The sequence below is a fragment of the Nuphar pumila genome, chromosome 14 (genome assembly GCF_984573655.1).
Source record: "Nuphar pumila chromosome 14, dmNupPumi1.hap1.1, whole genome shotgun sequence".
Taxonomy (NCBI): Eukaryota; Viridiplantae; Streptophyta; class Magnoliopsida; order Nymphaeales; family Nymphaeaceae; genus Nuphar; species Nuphar pumila.
This window is the reverse complement of record NC_143262.1, coordinates 81376735-81399719: the sequence shown is the minus strand read 5'-3', so window position 1 is coordinate 81399719 and position 22985 is coordinate 81376735. Positions and strand designations below refer to the sequence as shown.

General features: G+C 44.6%; 1 protein-coding gene across 2 annotated transcripts in view; it reads right to left on the bottom strand.

The window, feature by feature from the left end:
• LOC149817103 (RING/U-box superfamily protein) overlaps nucleotides 1–22985 on the bottom strand; it is a 139172-nt gene that overhangs the window by 2691 nt on the left and 113496 nt on the right. For both annotated transcript variants that reach the window (XM_089988110.1, XM_089988111.1), the window contains exon 13: nucleotides 804–864. In XM_089988110.1, the coding sequence (XP_089844236.1) occupies nucleotides 804–864 (61 nt within the window). The remainder of the gene's footprint in view (nucleotides 1–803; nucleotides 865–22985) is intronic.

Sequence of the window (22985 nt, the reverse complement as noted above, 5' to 3'; positions counted from 1 at the left end):
TTGATTTTTTATAAAGAGTACTATTTTGGAAGTTTGCAAGTTCTGCCACTTTGATTTTGACAAAATAAACAAATTTTATATTAGTGATCCCTTTCACATCGATTCTGTAAATTGAGCTAAACTTTACAGCCAGCCATCCTGCTTGAAAATCAGTACAACTACAAACGATTTCCTTTTAGTGTTTTAAGAAAGGACCAAACATAGAAAAGTTTTCTTGGGAGGAGCCAAAGAGAATTTCCATCTCCATTCACCAAACTGCTTAAAACTAAAACTTTTGTTGTTTGTTGAGAGTTTACAACAACAACAACAACAACAACTACGCCTTCATCCCAAAACAATTGGGGTCAGCGATATGAACCAAAAAAGAAATTCATTTTGTTGAGAGTTTAATTGAATGAAATAAAAATGTATTTTACAGTTTATTTATTGGCTATTAAGAAAAATGGACATTTCCAATGGCCATTGAAAAAAGGATACTTTTTCCCTAAAAGGAGATTTTATTTATTGGTCATCTTTAGACAATTCTAGCAAATAATGGTTCAAGAGATACAAACCCAAGGTCATCCTATATACATAAAACCAATTTGGGAAAAGGATACTAGCATGGAAGAATGGAAAACTTGAACACTACAGCAACATGCATCATGATCACCGACCAACACTAACTAATGTCAGTAATTCCCTAGCATGTATTCAATCCAATGCAGCCAATGCCATTTTGAATTTTAAGGATAATCATATTCTCATAGAATATGATCATGAGACATAGAAATATGTGACTTAAGACCGAAATGGTAACTTACTTGCAGAGGTAGGTCATTGAGGTTATTGCACCACTATTATTCACCACAATGCCCATGGGCTCTGCTAAGATAATAAGAATGTCTTAATGAACAATAAAAAATGGTTGAACAATAAAGCATAATGTTACATGGTAAGAACGTGAAGGAAACCATAATCAACTATTCACCAACCTTGACAGCTAATCAAAGTTCTACAGATGGTCCCACTCTAGCAAGAAATGCACTTTCAGTGAAAGAAAGTATAATCTTTACCATCAGATGCAGACTGAATGAAACAAACAGATTTTCCTCAACCTAGATTCTGCTTTCTAGATGATACATCTTTCTGAATATTGTGCAAGAGTGAAAATTATCTTTGCTGTCAACGGCAGAAACCAAGCAACATAGCACACTTTTTAAGCTCCACAGAAAAGAATGATAAGGCATTTATCTATATCTCAGTTACTTCCACGTAACATAACTACCCATATTCATTAGCAGTACATGGTGATGCATTCCAAAACCATAAAATTGGATTTCATATCCGGACAAGGTACAGAAAAGAAGGAAGGATCCCTTGTCAGTTAACTATAACATGAATATCACGAAAGACATTCAATTACAAGAAAGTTGGACGGTCAATCTGACTAAGCCAAGATATATGGAACAGAGTATTTTGCGGTTCTTGAACATTTAAACTGTCAAAGAGCAGAAAACAAAACAAATAACATGCTTAATATAAGAGTGATGATCTTAATTCAACATCTTCATTTCTAAAGTAGTATTATTTTTATGCAAAAAGTTTTGGATGCTTCAACCTTCTGATAACTAGAAACAGTGTGCAGCTTGTAAATGCCATGCTTTATCCTCTGTTATTATACTCAAAGCATTATGTTAAATTCAGCATATCCAGTTGATAAGGCATGTTATTCATCAAAATTTGGATAAGAGATGGAGCAGAATGAAACTAGTTTGGGTCCAGGAGCCTAACAAAGTTTACAGAGCTTCCATGCCTACTCAGCATGGGCCTAGGTTAGGTTAGATACAAATATTTTCAGGTCTATAAATTAGGCATAAATTGGGCCAAGATCGAGGTGGGTTTAGACGCAGGCCCAAAAAGTTGGGACATTACATTGAATTAAGAACTTGGATAAAATGTCGGCCAATAAGGTCAATCAGTCCAGGTCTAGCAAAAGCATAGCAGTGTCCCGACAAAGCAACACTAAAATCACCCAGCCTACATTCACAATTAATTCTCTCAGTAAGAACTGATTGCATACATGTGAATTTATCATAAAACTCACTACAAGAGAAAGTATGGCGAAGAAAAGAAAGTGCAGCTCAAGGGAGATTATCCAAGAGAGTCTAGATGTCTCTTCTATTAAAAATCTTCATGCCAGTGCAGCTCATGGGAGATTATCCAAGAGAGTCTAGATGTCTCTCTTCTATTAAGAGTCTTAACATGCTGGTTTATATGTCAAATTACAACTAAACCATTGACAAGTTACAGACGAATCATACATGACCCACACCAACTATTATAAACACCCCATGCTGCATAAACCACAGACTGCATGTCTGCCACTGGTGTGCACATCCTCAAAGTATGTACAACACCACCACCAAGTAGCAGAAGGGTGAGGAACATGGACAATTTGTTCGTCAAAAACCAACGGTAGGCAGATGTAAGAGCCTTGGTGAGTAGATCATCCACCTGTTGTTCCCTACTGCTAAGGTGAAGATGAACTTCACAATCTCCAATCATCTCTCTGACAAAGTGTGTGTCAAACTGAATATGTTCAGTCTTACCATGATGTACCAAATTCATTGCAATAGCTAAGACACTACGGTTATCCCAAGAAAGTAAACAATGGCAGATAGGCAAATGAAGAGTAATAAGAACATCGCAAATACATGACACCTGTTGGTATACCAGCCATAGAATGATATTCAAGGACACTAGTGGAGTAAACTAACAAGGCCACTAAACAACAATATAGCCCAACAAATAACAAAAATAATATAGACAAAATATCAATGAAACATTATATAAAAAAACATTAACGAAACAAAATACAGATAATTTATGAGGGCGAATGACACTATAAGCCAGCACCAGGGTTGATAGTTCTGCTTAGTTCCAAAATCAGAACAAATTCATCATATATTGACTAAAATCTACACAAATAAATAGAAATTAGGTGTATGTAATAGTAGTAACACTTGTATGAACAAATAAAAACTATATATCAAATATAAGGATGGTTGACAAGACCTTTCCTACTATCTATTTAATAACATTTATTGCACTATGCAAAACACATGCATCTTTTTCTGCTAAGAAATACATGTGAAGATAGTGTAAGGAAATGAGAATCTTCCATGAAAGCGCAAATGCTTGTAATCGGTGTCTATTAAAGGCACTACAATGTCAGTCTCTCTTTGCAGCTGGTTCTGGGGCGTGCGAGCTCCACCACGCCTGACGTAGGTGCGCAGAAGTACCTCCCTGCGTCGTGGCTCCGTCCCTGCAAGTGAGTCATATGCACGAAGTCCTTCATCTGCCCTTTGTGGCAGATCGGGTGGCACGATGCACCCAATCGGGTCCTGCCCTGCATCATTCTCCCCTGGTTGGGAAGAAGTCGGCTCTGTCGACTTGTTGTTGCCACAGTAAGCATATAGATCAGCCACATTGAAAATAGGGAAAATATGCCAATTATCGGGCAGCTCAAGGAGGTAAGCATTCGAACCCAATCGCTGAAGGATCCTAAAAGGGCCATACTTCTTAGGACTTAATTTGCTATAGGTGCCTACAGGAAAACGCTCTGGACGCAGATACACCCAGACAAGTTGACCGACCTCGAAATGGACATCACGACGACCCTGATCTACAAAAGCTTTGTAGGTCTCATAGCTTTCAACAAGTTTGGCCCGGACTTGTCTGTGAATGTCACGCATATACTCAACGGCATCAAAGGCATCCGGAGCTGGAGCTGAGAGATCTGACACAGGGGCTAGGTCAACGACATGGGTGGGAGACCGACCATACACTACTTGGAACGGAGATTTACCAGTAGAACGGTTAATGGAGTTGTTATAGGCGAACTCGGCTTGGGGCAATACGAGATCCCAAGTCTTGACATTTTCGCCCACTAGGCTCCGTAACAAATTTCCTAAGGTGCGGTTCACAACTTCGGTTTGGCCATCAGTCTGGGGATGATACGCACTACTGAACTGAAGCTTAGTTTTCAACAGGGCCCATAACGATTTCCAAAAGTGGCTCATAAAACGCGTGTCGCGATCGGAAGTGATTGTGTGAGGTAGACCGTGGAAACGGGAAACATCCTTGAAATAATATGAGGCGACTAAAGAGGCATCGGTGGTGCGCTTGCACGGAACAAAGATAGCCATTTTGGAGAACCGGTCAACAACTACTAAAATTGAATCAAAACGACGTGGTGTGCGGGGAAGGCCCACGATAAAATCCATGGATACATGCTCCCACGGCCGTTCAGGAATGGGTAACGACGTGTACAGACCACTATTCTGACGATGACCCTTGGACACTTGACACACATGACAGCCTTGGATGAACTTGACAACATCTTTGCGCATTTTGGGCCAAAAGTATCGTTCATCTAAGAGAGCGAACGTCTTATCATGCCCGAAATGCCCTGCTAATCCTCCTTCATGTAATTCAGAAATCAACTGAAGTCTAAGGGAGAAATTGGGCACACATAATTGGTTACCACGGAAGAGGTAACCATTATGAATACAAAAACGGGGGTCGAGGTTGCGATCTGAAGAAGTGCACCCTTCCCAGACTTTGTGAAAATCAGGGTCCGTAGGGTATAAATCTTTGCATTGCTCAAAACCAATGACCTGTACCGACATAGTCATCAGAAGGCTGTTCTTCCTACTAAGAGCGTCAGCCACCTTGTTCAGGGTACCCGATTGATGCCGAAGCGAAAAGGTGTACTCTTGCAAGAAGCTGACCCACTTGGCATGACGAGCACTCAACTTCTTCTGACTGTTCAGATACTTCAATGCCTCATGGTCCGTGTACAAAACAAATTCCTTATAAATGAGATAATGTCTCCAATAACGAAGGGCTTGTACAACGGCATAGAACTCAACATCGTAAGTGGAGTATTGGCACCTGGCCTGAGTCAGCTTCTCGCTAAAGAAGGCAACGGGCCTACGATTCTGACTCAAGACGGCGCCAATCCTCACTTTAGAGGCATCACATTCAACCTCAAAGACTGCACTAAAATCTGGGAGGGCTAAAACAGGAGCACTGGTCATTTTGTCCTTGATGATCGTAAAGGCTTTGCTAGCCGCTGGTGTCCAATAAAAACTAGTACCTTTTAGGCACTCCGTGATGGGGGCCATAAGGGTACTAAAATTTCTCACGAAACGTCGGTAAAAAGTGGCTAACCCGTGGAAACTACGGATCTCTCCTATAGTCTTTGGGGTAGGCCAATCGACAATCGCGCGGACTTTAGCAGGGTCGGCCTTGACGCCATAAACTCACACTTCTTGGCATTGGCATACAATTTTTCCTTTCTCAAAATACCTAAGACTTGACGCAGGTGACTCAAATGCTCGGACAATGAGGAACTATAGATCAAAATGTCGTCAAAGTAGACAACAACAAACTTCCCAATACACGGACGCAAGACCTGGGTCAACATGTTCATAAAGGTACTTGGGGCATTAGATAACCCAAACGACATGACTAACCATTCGTACAATCCATCACGCGTCTTGAATGCTGTTTTCCACTCGTCCCCTTCGCGTATACGAATTTGGTGATACCCGCTTTTTAGGTCTATTTTAGAGAAAATGGAGGCACCAGATAACATATCAAACATATCGTCCAAACGAGGAATGGGAAAACAGTATTTGACTGTGATGCGATTGATCGCACGACTATCGACACACATGCGCATGGACCCATCTTTCTTAGGAGTAAGTAAGGCGGGAACGGCACAAGGACTAACACTCTCGCGGATGAAACCCTTTTGCAGCAATTGCTGAACCTGTCTTAATAACTCAGTATGCTCAGTGGGGTTCATGCGATATGCGGGAAGGTTGGGTAGACTCGACCCTGGCACAAAGTCAATGGCATGCTGAACTACCCTTGCCGAAGGTAATCCATCAGGTAGTTCATCCGGCATAATGTCGCGGAACTCTTCTAGAAGAGGGGCAACGTCTGCGGGAATGGACACGGACGAACTCATCAGTGGCTTTGCCACTAGGGCATAACAATAGCCATCTTCCTGACAGTGGTCCAGGAAGAGCCGGTACGAGAGTCCTGCGATTCGGGGAACTCGCTCAGGTTTGTCTACAGTGGGGAAACCAGTCTCCTTGATAGGTAGAAGGACTATTCTATGGCCATTAAAGACAAAGGAGTAGGTGTTCTTGCGGCCATCGTGAGTTGTCTGGCGATCGAACTGCCAGGGACGTCCCAAGAGAATGTGACACGCGTGCATAGGGGCTACATCACACCACACCTCATCGTGGTAGTGTTCCCCCATGGAAAACCGGACTAAGCATCGCTGAGTGATGGGAACCTCATTTCCTTTCTTGAACCAGGCCATCTTGTAGGGTTGGGACAACTTTTCTGTGTTAAGTTTCAAGGTAGACACCACACTCTCAGACACCATGTTCTCACAAGCTCCGGTATCAATGATGATGTCACATGCGTGCCCTTCACAGTTGCACCGGGTCCTAAAAATGTTATTCCTAAGCCATTTCGATGGGGCCGATTCTCGGGGTGTGGTCAACACATGACGGATGGACAACAAACTTTCGACATTGCCGTCGAACTCTATAACTCCCCTCTCATCCTCAACCTCAACTAATGAATTGTCATAACTATCACTCTCACTTGCGGACTCAACAATCCCTTCAACCAGATGGGTGTTCTTGCTCACGGTCAGACACTTGGACGCGACATGTCCTAACTCTTGACACCTAAAGCAACGAAGGGTCGACTCAGTAGGTTTGGCTTTGGACCGGGTGTGGAAAGCTGGACCTGATTGGTCAGGTTTGCCAAGGTCTGTTCTAGGTTTTGAATCACTAGGGGAGCTTGCTCCCCTGGTTGGAAAACTCGACTTGGGTCGGCTGGTGGGCTCATTACGGGTAGTCCGATATTCCTGCCTCTGCTTCAGCTTGTCCTCGATGTTCATGGCATAACTGCTGGCTTGATCTAATGTTTCCACTGTGACACAACTAAAATCATCAGAGATAGCAGGGCGGAGACCCGAAATGTACCTCGTGACCTGCTGACGAGCTGTTTCCTCGATCTGCACACGCAGGGAAAGACGATGGAACTCCGCGGTGTACTCTGCTACAGTTCGGGAACCTTGGCACAGGGTCAGGTATTCCTTGTAGGCTCGCTCGGCGTGATCCGAAGGCACGAACTTTGACTGCATCAGTCTTTGCATTTCCTCCCACGACTGTACGCGCTCTAATCCCTGCCGCTCCCTTGATCGTTATAGCTCCACCCACCATGTCTGTGCTAGGCCTCTCAATCGCGTAGAAGCTAACGAGACACGACGATGTTCAGCAACTGTGTGATAATCGAAGAAGAACTGCACTGCATAAGACCAGTCGAAAAACTGCTCCGCGTCGAATCGCCCCGCAAACTCCGGAAGATCTAGTTTCACGCCATAAGTGGAGGAGTGGTCTGATGCTCTCTGTTGTCGCGGCTCCACCATTCCGGCAGGATGCTCGTTCCAGAAAAGGTCGTCGTCCCAGGCTGCCTCATTGTTCGTAGGGCGGTATTGCTCGCCGGGATGTTGGTGCTGTCGAACTCTCCTTATGGGGGGTCGGCTGTAAAAACCGTAAGTTTTGCCATTTAAATTTTGGGGAAAACATGCAATTTGGACCTAAGATCCATATTTCGGATCTCGGACCCATAAATGGGTATTGATGCATAGCTTAGGGCATTTAAAAAAAAATATATATATATATATATTAACGTTTGTAATAAAGCGAGATATGTATGGCGAACTCGCGGATCCACAGTTGGATCCATTTGGATCCAACTTGTGGACCCATTTTCGTTGAGAAACAGGCGTGGACCCAACTCGGGGTCGGTTACCGGGTCCCGGGTCCGGACCCGGGTCGCCCCTGTGTATCGAGTAAAAGAAAAAGGGGGTAACCCGATAAGGGTTGCCTGATTTTTCTGAAAAAGGGGAAAGTGAGAAGGGGGAGGGTTAGGGTGCTGAGAGTAAACCCTAACCCCTATCGTGTGAGGGGAAAAAGGGAAAGGTGAGCCGCAGCCTCCGGCGAAAGGGGAACGACCTCCACCAAATTCGGAAGGCTTCCTCCTTTAAAATGGCAGGTTGGTATCCCCTTCCCCTTTACCTCTCTATTTTTGCCCCAAATCTCTCTCTCTCCTCGTTTTAGTGCACGTTGCTGGAGCCACACCACCGGCAACTTCCCAACTGCGGCAGACGTGCGCACCACCCTTGGCAAGCGACAGTCCTTCCTCCTCGTTGTTTCCCTTCAGCCGGAGCTCGATAGTGGGGGTGGGATCGACCTCAGCCGATCTCTCTCTAGTTAAGCTGCCTCCGATCATCCGGATTTGCGAAACGAGGTACGAGTACCTCTTTTTGATTCAAATGGGGCATCGGTGGAGATTTGATCTCCATGCAACAGTCGATGGAATCTCATGGAGAACAGTTTCCACTGTTACTCCCTTGCACCTTCTGTGCTCTTGTTGTTTTGAAAAAAAAAAAAAAAACAGAACTAAAAGCTTTACCTGCATGATTTGGGGCCCAGGTATGCAGTCGGCTGGGCTGTGTACCAGACCCAGCCAACTGGGTCGGCTGGGTGGGTCTGGCTGGGTGCTAGACCCAGTTTTAGCTGAGTCTTTTATTCGAAATCCTTTATTTGAACTTGAAGGGTTAGAATAAGTTGATATTGGTTAATGAAGTTTTGCATCAGAATTATCATATTAATAGGCATCCTTTATTTGAACTTGAATGGTTAGAATAAGTTGATATTGTTTAATGAAGTTGGCATCAGATTTATCAAGCTGATAGGCATTTTTATTTTAACTTGAATGGTTAGAATAAGTTGATATTGGTTAATGAAGTTTTGCATCAGAATTATCATGTTGATAGGCATCTTTTATTTGAACTTGAATGGTTAGAATAAGTTGATATTGTTTAATGAAGTTTTGCATCAGAATTATCATGTTAATAGGCATCTTTTATTTGAACTTGAATGGTTAGAATAGGATGATAATTCATCCATTGTTTAATTCTGATATGTCTTAGAAATTAAATATGGTATTGAATTTGTGATCGTTGCTTAGCAACTGTTAAAGCTTAACCAGCTGGGCATTTAGGAAAACCTGAGACAAAAAGGGATTGTGCCTAGTTGTTTTCAAAAAGGGTATATGAGTAAATAAAAAAAAATCAGTTCCTTGAAATCTGAAGTGCTGCTGTTTTTGACAGCATACATGGGTCCAAACTGGACCTGTGTACGTGCTGTTGGACCCAGCCGACAGGGTCGGCTGGAGTGGGAGTGTGTTTCTTTCAAAAAAAAAAAAGAGAGATATATATAAAGTAATTCAATGGTGGTTTTCGAAATAGGATAGGCTGTCGTTTTGACAGCATACACAGGTCCATACTGGACCTGTGAATATGCTGTCAGACCCAGCCAATGGGATCGGCTGGGCTGGGTCCAGTCTTTTCACATACATATATATATAGGTCTGTCTGTATATATATATATATATATATATATATATATATATATATATATATATATATATATATATATATATATGTAAACAGGGATATTAGCATATGGCATCCCTTTTTGGTGCGTTTTCGGACAGCATACACAACCCCTGTTTGGGCCTGTGTCTATGCTGCCACACCCAGCCGATAGGGTCGGCTGGGCTGAGCTGCTAATTTCAAAACTTCTCTTATGCTGGGAACCATGCCATGTTAGTAACATAGGTTGTTAGCATATGAAAACAGGGCCTGGTTACGTGATTGATAAAGTTAAGAATTCTAATCTTTTGATGCATGATAAATCTTGAGCATGAATTATGTACCTACAATCTCATTTCTCTTTATGTTAGGAGTTGAGGTGGTGTACATGACTGTTGGAACATGTTTACTCATTGATGTACTTGATGTGTGTTGTTACATTACATATGATTGTGATTCATGCATTAGTGTTCCGGTGATCAAAATGAATCATCGAGGGTTTGGCAAACCCGAGCTGTGGAAATATTTTCCCTTACTCATTTCAATGCATTTCAAAGATCATGCTTTATAAATATTTCAGCTTTGTTACACTGTTCTATATGTTTCCACAGACCGGAGTCCTGTGATGGCTCTCGCGAGGTAGATGCGAGCTTTTATCTTTCTTTTTGCATATGATGTTGCAAAACTTAAGGAATTAAATTTTAATAAAAAGTAATAATAAAGCACAGTGTAATATACCTTCTGGGATCACCCATCTGGAGAATGGGGATCTTAGAAATCCGGTCTTGGGGAGACTGTGAGGATACAAAACTCCGTGTGCTTAATTTTGGTCCCCTGAACCCGATATTGAGGTTCCTTCTCCTGGCCACGGTTTTAGGGAGAGTCCGCCACTTTACCCGGGAGTTGTGTGTTTGACACAACTGTTGTTTTTGGTACCAAGGAAGTGGCACTTATGGGCGTGGGGTGTCCCTTGTGTTCCCGACATTAGATGTGGAGGTCTAATGTTCTGAAGGTGATTCGGTCGAGGGCTAAGTTGGGACCCAGTAATAAAATATAAATTGTGTACTAAGCTACCCTGAGAACCTAGCTTGACCTCGGGGTTTGTACCCGTGTGGTGTATCCGCGGGCAACGGTAATTAAAAAGAGAATCTTAAAGTTGTATGCATTTAATAGGGCATGCATAAGGAAATAAAAGACTTAAATGAAAGATAATAAAATGATTCATGCATTGCACAAAAGACATGCATTTTCCTGTTATGCATTGGAGCACACATACTTTAATGGTTTCCTTAATCATTATATGATGGTAAGTGTTGAATGTTTATTTCTTGTTGCATGGTGAAGTTACAGTACATGCTGCTGCTTTACTGTCTCTGCGTGTTTAGTACTTATGATTGTTTCCTGAATAAATTTCCCAAATGCTATGAACTGTCTTGTATGCATTTCCCTCAATTGTTGCATGATATCTCATCTTGACTCGTTATCTCACTTGTTTCATTAAGAAGTAGCTGTGCTCAGGATTTCGATTCTGACACCCTACTTCATTGGTTTTTCGCAGGAACCGGTGATCAGTGAAGTCGACAGCTACTGCGAGGGCGAGGGAGTCACAACGAGTTTTGACAGTCTTCTTTGTGGACAGAGTGACTCTTTATTTTGGTTTTTCAGTCTGGTGTTCTTGCTATTTGCTTATTGTCATCAGTGGTTACTTGAGTCAGACACTTTATTTTTGAGATTAGTTTTTAATTCATGAATAAAGGTAATGGTTAGTTTATGGATGTTAATTGCAAGTTCTTTTGTGGTTTATGGCTATCCAGTCGGAATTGAAACTGTGAGGACCCCGAGTCTCTGGGAAGTTTTCCGCACTGGTTTAAAAAAAAAATCGCATTTTTCAAAGAGGAGGAGTTGGGGTCGTTACAGGTTTGGTATCAGAGCGACCACAAATACTTGCAATTTTATCGTCTTTGAGTGTTTAATTTTCATAATTGGTATGTGAGCCCTGTCCTAAAGCGTCAACAAGTTGTGACTCGTCCTCCAGAGCAGTCTTCTTCACTGGTATGGTTGCTTAATACTTTTACTTAATTTATATAAGTTCTGTGTCATTATGGTAATTATAATTCCATGCTCTTTGGTGTGAATTTTAAAAGTCTGATGTGATTCGGGAACGAATACTGTTCGTGATCAACCCTAAGGGGGTAGTATCAATAATAGTCTAAGTTGTAAAAGGTGGTGCATTGTAGATGTCGCACTATACCCGTAGAGGCGCTTCGTCTTCTACTGCTGCTCCCACGAACTGGCAGGAGCAAAGAGATTTCATGATGGAGGCCATCAATACCCTGACAGAGACTATGATGGCTCAAGCGACACAGACAGCGCAGGCGCTGCAAGTGACTCAGAACCTTCAGGCGGCACAAGCTGCACAAACGACCCAAGCGGCACAGGCTGCACAGGCAACCGCGCAGGCAGCGACTCGTGACCCTCCGGTCAATATTGTTCCCAACGCAGGTGGCGTTTCGTTCGAGAGGTTTCTGAAGTTGGATCCACCTTCCTTTTCAGGAAAGGCAGACCCAGAGGCTGCCGAGAGATGGGTCGAGGAGATTGAGCGGGTGTTTGACGTCTTACTAGTCCCTGAGGAGAGAAAGACACCTTTTGGCACGTACCGCTTGAAGGGCGATGCCAAGAACTGGTGGGACACCCTGCGAAGGGTGAAATTTGCTGATTGGGATGAGATTCCTTGGGAGACGTTCAGGGAGGAGTTTCTGGACGCCTACTTTCCCCCTTACGCCGAAGAGCAGATGCAACAAAAGTTCCTCGATCTGACTCAGGGGACCATGAGTCTCGTGGAATACACTACTAGGTTCCGGAGTCTTGAGAAGTATAGCCCAAACCTCTTCAAGAATGAGAAGGCAAGGGCGGCTAGATTCGTGCGTGGACTGAAGGACGGGTTACGGACTCGTCCTTCTACCTTGGCCAAGGCGATCGAGTCGGCCACCGTACTGACCGAGGACTAGGAACGATCCAAAGGCGGCTTTCAGAAGAAGGGTGGCAACGGAGGGGGTTCTTCAGGCGGGACCAGGAAGAATCCTCCAACAGGAGGGGGAGTGCAGAACGGGAAAAAGCAGCGTACCCGTGATGGGCGACAGCAGGGCGCGCAACAGGGCCGACCTCAGCCGCGGAGACAACAGGGGAAGGCCCAGCCGGCATGTCGCAGGTGCGGCAAGAACCATCCACTAGCTTTTTGCCCATCGTTCAAGGGGGTCTGCTACCAGTGCCAGCAACCAGGGCACATTGCCTCCTTCTGTCCGAACAAGCCTGCGGTTCCGGGTGGACAGCAGCAGCAACCTCAGCAGCAGCAGGGTCAGCGCAAGACCAATGGACGGGTCTACGCAGCAACAACAACCTCCCAGGATGATCAGGCTGATCTGATCGAAGGTATATTCTTAGTCGCCGAACACTTTGCACGTGTTATGTTTGACTCGGGTGCAACACACAGTTTTATTTCTTCTTCATTTGCAAAGTTGCTTGATTTAGTTCCATCTAGCCTCGAGAGGGCTCTTGATGTGATGTCACCTATGGGTGCATCCTCTTCCTGCGGGAAGTATTTTTCATCCGTATGCGTGGTGATAGAAGGCCATGAGTTGTCCGCCGATTTGGTCATTTTGGATATGACATTTTATGATGTCATCTTGGGTATGGACTGGTTGTCCAAGCATAATGCGACCCTCCAGTGTCGGGGCAAGAAGGTAATCTTGGAGCACCCCAAATTGTCTGGGGTGTTGTGTCATTCGACGAGACCGACCGATGGGGTGAGGATCGTGTCAGCTTTGAAGGTCTTCAAGTACCATAAGAAGGGTTGCATGGTATTCTTGGCCAGTGTTTATGCTCAAGACAGTCAGGCGACGTCCTTGGATCAGTTAGATGTTGTCCGCGAATTCCACGATGTTTTTCCCGAGGATTTGCCGGGTTTGCCTCCGCATCGAGAAATTGAGTTCTTGATCGAGCTAGTGCCTGGTACGGCACCAGTTTCTCGCGCTCCGTACCGCATGGCACCTGCTGAACTAGGGGAACTGAAAAAACAGTTGCAGGAGCTTCTTGACAAAGGATTTATTAGACCGAGTGTATCCCCTTGGAGTGCCCCGGTCCTCTTTGTTAAGAAGAAGGATGGTTCAATGCGACTTTGTATTGACTACCGCATGTTGAATCAAGTAACGGTGAAGAACAAGTACCCTTTGCCTAGGATCGATGATTTGTTTGATCAGTTGAGAAGGGCCAAGGTGTTCTCGAAAATCGATCTTCGTTCGGGATATCATCAGCTGAGGATTAAAACCGAAGATATTCCTAAGACAGCGTTCAGGTCCAGATATGGGCATTATGAGTTTCTAGTGATGTCCTTTGGACTTACAAATGCCCCTGCGGCATTTATGGATCTGATGAACCGGGTTTTCAGGTTGTGGCTGGATTCTTTTGTCATCGTGTTCATAGATGACATTCTAATATATTCGGAGAGTGTGGAAGATCACCGAGAGCATTTGCGACTCGTGCTGCAGACACTGAGAGAACACCAGCTTTACGCTAAATTCTCAAAGTGTGAGTTTTGGATCGATAGGGTGATGTTTCTTGGTCACGTGATATCCGAGAGAGGTGTAGAGGTTGATCCAACCAAGGTGAAAGCCGTTTTGTCATGGGAACAACCGAAGACGGTGACAGACATTAGGAGTTTCTTGGGATTGGCGGGTTATTATCGTCGATTCATCCAAGATTTCTCGCGTATAGCAGCTCCGATGACTCGGTTGTTGCAGAAAGGAGTGAAGTTCGAGTGGTCCTCTCGCTGCAAAGACAGTTTCCAAGAGTTAAAGAAGAGGTTGACTACAGCGCCGGTTTTGACATTGCCTTCCGGTACGGGTGGTTTTGTAGTATACAGTGATGCGTCGGAGACTGGACTGGGTTGCGTTCTTATGCAGCATGGAAAGGTCATAGCATACGCTTCCCGACAGCTAAAGGTGCATGAGAAGAATTATCCCACACATGACTTGGAGTTAGCGGCAGTAGTGTACGCGCTGAAGATTTGGCGCCACTACCTTTATGGGGAAACGTTTGAGGTCATGTCTGACCACAAGAGCCTCAAATATATCTTCACCCAGAGGGACTTGAATTTGAGGCAACGTAGGTGGTTGGAATTCCTAAAGGATTACGACTTCTCCATCGCTTACCATCCGGGTAAGGCGAATGTGGTAGCTGATGCACTTAGTAGAAAGGCGTCAGTCACAGCAGCTAGCTTGATTGGACGCAGTTGGAATCTGGTCGAGGAGTTCGTACGATGACAACCTTTTTCTGACGACTCCGAGCGCATCCTTTGTGCTGGGATGCAGGCACGACCAGAGATCATAGAGCGAATTGAGGAACTCCAATCAGAAGATCCAGACTTCGGAAAGTTGTGCGAAAGTGCTCAGAAGCCAGAAGCGCAGTTTCGCCGGGAGGAGGGCGGAACCATTATGTTCGGAGACCGATGGTGGGTTCCTAAAGCATTACGGGAAGAATTGATGAGTGAAGCTCACAGGTCGAAGTATTCCGTTCACCCGGGTTCCACCAAGATGTTCAAAGATCTTCAAAGGACTTATTGGTGGAATGGGATGAAATGAGACATCGCGGAGTTCGTATCTCGGTGTCTTACTTGCCAGCAAGTGAAGATTGAACACCAGAGACCGGGTGGACTTTTGCAGCCTCTTGAGATTCCAGAATGGAAGTGGGATGATATCTCAATGGACTTCATCGTAGGGCTGCCTAGGACCCGACGACAACGAGATGCCATATGGGTGATCGTGGATCGTTTGACAAAGAGTGCTCATTTTCTTCCGATCAGGATTAGTCAAAGCTTGGAGAGCTTGGCCGAACTCTACGTAGAGGAGATTGTTAGGCTTCACGGAGTGCCTCGTTCGATAGTGTCAGATCGGGATCCGAGGTTCACATCTCGATTCTGGCACCAGCTTCAGAAAGCCCTTGGCACTACCTTGAAGTTTAGTACTACATTCCATCCACAGACAGACGGGCAGTCAGAACGGACGATTCAAACGCTCGAGGATATGTTGAGAGCGTGTGCTTTGGATTGGGCAGGTGATTGGGACAAACATGTGAAGCTTGCAGAGTTTTCTTATAACAATAGCTTTCATGCTAGTATTGGTATGGCCCCGTATGAAGCACTGTATGGCCGACCGTGTAGATCTCCGGTTTGTTGGGATGAGGTTGGAGTAAGAACAGTAGAGTCTCCAGAAATCGTCCAGCACTATGCGGATCAGGTGCGTTTAATTCGGCAAAGGTTGATTGCAGCTCAGAGTAGGCAAAAGAGTTATGCCGATCAGCGGCGTAGAGAGCTCAGTTTTGAGGTAGGCGATCACGTGTTCGTTCGAATCTCGCCTACGAAAAGTATCTTTCGGTTTGGAAAGAAAGGAAAGTTGAGTCCTAGGTACGTCGGACCTTTCGAAGTCCTTGGACGTGTCGGAGAGACGGCATATCGGGTAGCACTTCCTCCTCAGTTCTCGCAGATTCACGATGTTTTTCATGTCTCGATGTTGAGAAAGTACGTGCCTGACCCTTCACACGTAATTCATTATGAGGCGATAGAGATACAACCTGACTTAACTACGGACGAGAAGCCGATAGAGATTGTAGAACGCCAGGAAAGGGTACTACGCAGTAGGACGATTCCGTTCGTAAAGGTGCGATGGCAGCATCATGGGCTAGATGAATGCACTTGGGAGCCTGAGGCAGACATGCGTCATCATTACCCTCTTTTATTTGGTACGTGCTAATTTCGGGGATGAAATTCTTTTAAAAGGGTAAGGATGTAAAAACCGTAAGTTTTGCCATTTAAATTTTGGGGAAAACATGCAATTTGGACCTAAGATCCATATTTCGGATCTCGGACCCATAAATGGGTATTGATGCATAGCTTAGGGCATTTAAAAAAAATATATATATATATATATTAACGTTTGTAATAAAGCGAGATATGTATGGCGAACTCGCGGATCCACAGTTGGATCCATTTGGATCCAACTTGTGGACCCATTTTCGTTGAGAAACAGGTGTGGACCCAACTCGGGGTCGGTTACCGGGTCCCGGGTCCGGACCCGGGTCGCCCCTGTGTATCGAGTAAAAGAAAAAGGGGGTAACCCGATAAGGGTTGCCTGATTTTTCTGAAAAAGGGGAAAGTGAGAAGGGGGAGGGTTAGGGTGCTGAGAGTAAACCCTAACCCCTATCGTGTGAGGGGAAAAAGGGAAAGGTGAGCCGCAGCCTCCGGCGAAAGGGGAACGACCTCCACCAAATTCGGAAGGCTTCCTCCTTTAAAATGGCAGGTTGGTATCCCCTTCCCCTTTACCTCTCTATTTTTGCCCCAAATCTCTCTCACTCTCCTCGTTTTAGTGCACGTTGCTGGAGCCACACCACCGGCAACTTCCCAACTGCGGCAGACGTGCGCACCACCCTTGGCAAGCGACGGTCCTTCCTCCTAGTTGTTTCCCTTCAGCCGGAGCTCGATAGTGGGGGTGGGATCGACCTCAGCCGATCTCTCTCTAGTTAAGCTGCCTCCGATCATCCGGATTTGCGAAACGAGGTACGAGTACCTCTTTTTGATTCAAATGGGGCATCGGTGGAGATTTGATCTCCATGCAACAGTCGATGGAATCTCATGGAGAACAGTTTCCACTGTTACTCCCTTGCACCTTCTGTGCTCTTGTTGTTTTGAAAAGAAAAAAAAAAAAAACAGAACTAAAAGCTTTACCTGCATGATTTGGCGCCCAGGTATGCAGTCGGCTGGGCTGTGTACCAGACCCAGCCAACTGGGTCGGCTGGGTGGGTCTGGCTGGGTGCTAGACCCAGTTTTAGCTGAGTCTTTTATTCGAAATCCTTTATTTGAACTTGAAGGGTTAGAATAAGTTGATATTGGTTAATGAAGTTTTGCATCAGAATTATCATGTTAATAGGCATCCTTTATTTGAACTTGAATGGTTAGAATAAGTTGATATTGTTTAATGAAGTTGGCATCAGATTTATCAAGCTGATAGGCATTTTTATTTTAACTTGAATGGTTAGAATAAGTTGATATTGGTTAATGAAGTTTTGCATCAGAATTATCATGTTGATAGGCATCTTTTATTTGAACTTGAATGGTTAGAATAAGTTGATATTGTTTAATGAAGTTTTGCATCAGAATTATCATGTTAATAGGCATCTTTTATTTGAACTTGAATGGTTAGAATGGGATGATAATTCATCCATTGTTTAATTCTGATATGTCTTAGAAATTAAATATGGTATTGAATTTGTGATCATTGCTTAGCAACTGTTAAAGCTTAACCAGCTGGGCATTTAGGAAAACCTCAGACAAAAAGGGATTGTGCCTAGTTGTTTTCAAAAAGGGTATATGAGTAAATAAAAAAAAAATCAGTTCCTTGAAATCTGAAGTGCTGCTGTTTTTGACAGCATACACGGGTCCAAACTGGACCTGTGTACGTGCTGTTGGACCCAGCCGACAGGGTCGGCTGGGGTGGGAGTGTGTTTCTTTCAAAAAAAAAAAAAGATATATATATAAAGTAATTCAATGGTGGTTTTCGAAATAGGATAGGCTGTCGTTTTGACAGCATACACAGGTCCATACTGGACCTGTGAATATGCTGTCAGACCCAGCCAATGGGATCGGCTGGGCTGGGTCCAGTCTTTTCACATACATATATATATATATAGGTCTGTCTGTATATATATACATACATATATATATATATGTATATATATGTATATATGTAAACAGGGATATTAGCATATGGCATCCCTTTTTGGTGCGTTTCCAGACAGCATACACAACCCCTGTTTGGGCCTGTGTCTATGCTGCCACACCCAGCCGATAGGGTCGGCTGGGCTGAGCTGCTAATTTCAAAACTTCTCTTATACTGGGAACCATGCCATGTTAGTAACATAGGTTGTTAGTATATGAAAACATAGCTTGGTTATGTGATTGATAAAGTTAAGAATTCTAATCTTTTGATGCATGATAAATCTTGAGCATGAATTATGTACCTACAGTCTCATTTCTCTTTATGTTAGGAGTTGAGGTGGTGTACATGACTGTTGGAACATGTTTACTCATTGATGTACTTGATGTGTGTTGTTACATTACATATGATTGTGATTCCTGCATTAGTGTTCCGGTGATCAAAATGAATCATCGAGGGTTTGGTAAACCCGAGCTGTGGAAATATTTTCCCTTACTCATTTCAATGCATTTCAAAGATCATGCTTTATAAATATTTCAGCTTTGTTGCACTGTTCTATATGTTTCCACAGGCCGGAGTCCTGTGATGGCTCTCGCGAGGTAGATGCGAGCTTTTATCTTTCTTTTTGCATATGATGTTGCAAAACTTAAGAAATTAAATTTTAATAAAAAGTAATAATAAAGCACAGTGTAATATACCTTCTGGGATCACCCATCTGGAGAATGAGGATCATAGAAATCCGGTCTTGGGGAGACTGTGAGGATACAAAACTCCGTGTGCTTAATTTTGGTCCCCTGAACCCGATATTGAGGTTTCTTCTCCTGGCCACGGTTTTAGGGAGAGTCCGCCACTTTACCCGGGAGTGGTGTGTTTGACACAACTGTTGTTTTTGGTACCAAGGAAGTGGCACTTATGGGCGTGGGGTGTCCCTTGTGTCCCCGACATTAGATGTGGAGGTCTAATGTTCTGAAGGTGATTCGGTCGAGGGCTAAGTTGGGACCCAGTAATAAAATATAAATTGTGTGCTAAGCTACCCTGGGAACCTAGCTTGACCTCGGGGTTTGTACCCGTGTGGTGTATCCGCGGGCAACGGTAATTAAAAAGAGAATCTTAAAGTTGTATGCATTTAATAGGGCATACATAAGGAAATAAAAGACTTAAATGGAAGATAATAAAATGATTCATGCATTGCACAAAAGACATGCATTTTCCTGTTATGCATTGGAGCACGCATACTTTAATGGTTTCCTTAATCATTATATGATGGTAAGTGTTGAATGTTTATTTCTTGTTGCATGGTGAAGTTATAGTACATGCTACTGCTTTACTGTCTCTGCGTGTTTAGTACTTATGATTGTTTCCTGAATAAATTTCCCAAATGCTATGAACTGTCTTGTATGCATTTCCCTCAATTGTTGCATGATATCTCATCTTGACTCGTTATCTCACTTGTTTCATTAAGAAGTAGCTGTGCTCAGGATTTCGATTCTGACACCCTACTTCATTGGTTTTTCGCAGGAACCGGTGATTAGTGAAGTCGACAGCTACTGCGAGGGCGAGGGAGTCACAACGAGTTTTGACAGTCTTCTTTGTGGACAGAGTGACTCTTTATTTTGGTTTTTCAGTCTGGTGTTCTTGCTATTTGCTTATTGTCATCAGTGGTTACTTGAGTCAGACACTTTATTTTTGAGATTAGTTTTTAATTCATGAATAAAGGTAATGGTTAGTTTATGGATGTTAATTGCAAGTTCTTTTGTGGTTTATGGCTATCCAGTCGGAATTGAAACTGTGAGGACCCCGGGTCTCTGGGAAGTTTTCCGCACTGGTTTAAAAAAAAAAAAATCGCATTTTTTAAAGGGGAGGAGTTGGGGTCGTTACATCGGCGGTCAGGGCGCGCCGGTTCCTGCTGACATTGCCTCGGTCTGGTTTGCCCGGGGGCGGACACCATCTGCGGCCGGTATTGTGGTACTGGAATGACGGGAAGGCCAATGTAGGGGGGAGGGTTCGGGTGAGTTTCTTGTTCCTGGCGGGTAAAATTGGTATAATATGGTTGTGGGTTAGGAGTATGGTGTTGGGCTGGAGGTTGAGTTGGGTTCTGGGTCAGGGTTGGGTAAACAGGTGGATTTGGGTTTGGGTATGGGTATGGGTATGGGTATGGTGCCTGGTGGTTATATGGATGGGTCGATTCGCCCGATGGGATATGGATCGAGCCCGCTCCTACACTACTCGTCGGACCCAGATATGAGTGGGTTGGATCGAGGTTCGAGTTGTGGGGATAAGAAGCTTGGTTTGAACTCGATCCCCGATCCATAGCATTATGGGTCTGGTTTTGACCCGGCTCAAATCCAAATTGGAGCTCCGTCCTGGTCCGATATGGGTTAGGGTCGGTCTGGGGTATATGTTGAGGGTCGGAACTAATGGGTTGGTTCTGGCTCGGGGCTGCCCGCGAACCGGAACCAACTAGGTAGGCTGGGTAAGGGCTGTCTAGACCCAAACCCGTTCCCTGAGACCCAATGGTTGGTCCCAGCGAAACAGGCCTAGGTCCCGTTGCATTACAAACTGGATTGGGTCCTCTTGGATCTGGGCCCATCAACAAAGGTTCACCAACTCCAGCTCGCAGGGATGCGGCTACGGAGCCTCCCCGTGTGGGGTCGGGGAAGAGATGCACGTCTCTCCCAAGCTGGGCTGATAGGACCGGGCCAACAGTAGGGTCCAGCGTGACGCTGGGCCCCTGCCGACCCAGCTCACTCTGCGACACAGCCCAAGCGAGGCCCTGCCACGATCCTGGGCCCGCAGGTGGACCCAGCGCAACACTGGGGTCCTGCAGGCTCGGGTTGACCCTCAGCGCACTTGCTGTTGCGCCTGGCCACGCACCCTGGCCTGCAGGTGGACCCAGCGTACCGTTGGGGCCCTGCAGGCTCGGGTCTACCTGTGAAACAGGCGCAGTCACCCATTGTCGGGAGTGGGGTGCTCTTACCAGGGCATCGTTGTTCGCCGGGATCCCCTGGTGCTGTCGAGAGAAGTCCGGACCATACATGGATGCTGGAACTGCTGGGTAGGCCGAACCATTCATGGAGGCTGAAACATGCGCATTCACTCGCTGTAGGGGTATCGGCTGGGATGATTCAGCCCCTTGGAGGTTCAGATTTGCAGACACGCCATCAGCGAAGTCTGCATCTGGTACTGCGCACGGCCCCTTGTGTGACTCGAGTGCTGTCAAGCGATTATCCATCCCATCCAGCCTTTTCGATAGGCCTGCAACATCCCAAGTCACGCGCAACACATTCTCTTGTATTTTCGTCAACACCTCCATGACACGCAACATGGGATCTTCGCTGCTCGCCTCCTCACGCACTTCGCCTTGTACCGGATCGGTTCCCTCCTCAAGAGCCATACCGCTGATGAAGGTGGAACGCCCGCTGCTCTGATACCACTTTGATGCGGTCCACGTTGGAGGAGAGGAGAAATAATGGCCCACCGTGAATCGGTGGGACTGATCTTTATTAAACTCAGAAATGCTTCAATAAACAATAGGAAAATGCAATAACAGGGAAGGAAGTAAAGGAAAAACAGTAAACAAGTAAATGAACAGGAAAACTGCTGGAAGGAAAAGACGGCTGGAGCTTTTCAGTAATCTCTGCTTCACGCAACCCTAGGCAGGGCGTTTTAAAGGCTGTTTACTGGACCGGGTCGTGGGTCCAGATCTGGATCCGACCCACGATCCGGGTCAGTCTCTCTTTGCAGCTGGTTCTGGGGCGTGCGAGCTCCACCACGCCTGACATAGGTGCGCAGGGGTACCTCCCTGCGTCGTGGCTCCGTCCCTGCAAGTGAGTCATATGCGCGAAGTCCTTCATCTGCCCTTTGTGGCAGATCGGGTGGCACGATGGACCCAATCGGGTCCTGCCCTGCATCAATAACCCACAAAAGGGTATAAAAGAAATAACACAAAAAAAATAATAAACTTTTATTTCATATGAAAATGCTTAAGCATTGATACAAAGGAGAGGGGATCACCCCTATTTATATACAAAAAGAGAGTGGGAGAGAAGAGAGCTCTTAAGAAGCTCTTCATATAGAGTCGTTGGAGCTAGTCCAACAACTCTATTTGTAGTCGTTGGGGTCCAACGGCCATACAACTAGTCTAAAATGAAGATCTTCCACAAAAGTACTTAGATCCGCAAGAGAGAGTGTCTAGAGAGACACTTGAACATAACCCTTAAAAAAGAGTATAATGGGAACAAAAAAGAAATAAAAATAATCTTCATTGAAACGATAAAAATGCTTAAGAGGGGCTGCACCCCTATATATACAAGTGGGAAGAGGAGAGCTCTTAAGGAGCTCTCCTTATAGCCGTTGGACTAGTCCAACGGTTAGAAATGTAACCGTTGGACTAGTCCAACGGTTACCATTCTAGTTAAGTTCCAAGTAGAACTTAACTAGATAAGGTATGTCTAGTTCTATTAAAACTAGACACTAAAATAACTAAAAGAAAAAAGAAAGAAAAATACAGAAAAATAAAAGATAAAAAATATAAATATATATAATAATAATATAAATATTCTTATATATATATTACATTTTAACACTCCCCCTCAAATTTACGGTACAATGAGCGAAAGTTTGTCTAAGAAGAAGTGAAATCTGGGAGCAATGAGAGGCGTTATAAAGAAGTCTGCTAACTGATATTCTGAAGTAACATATGACAA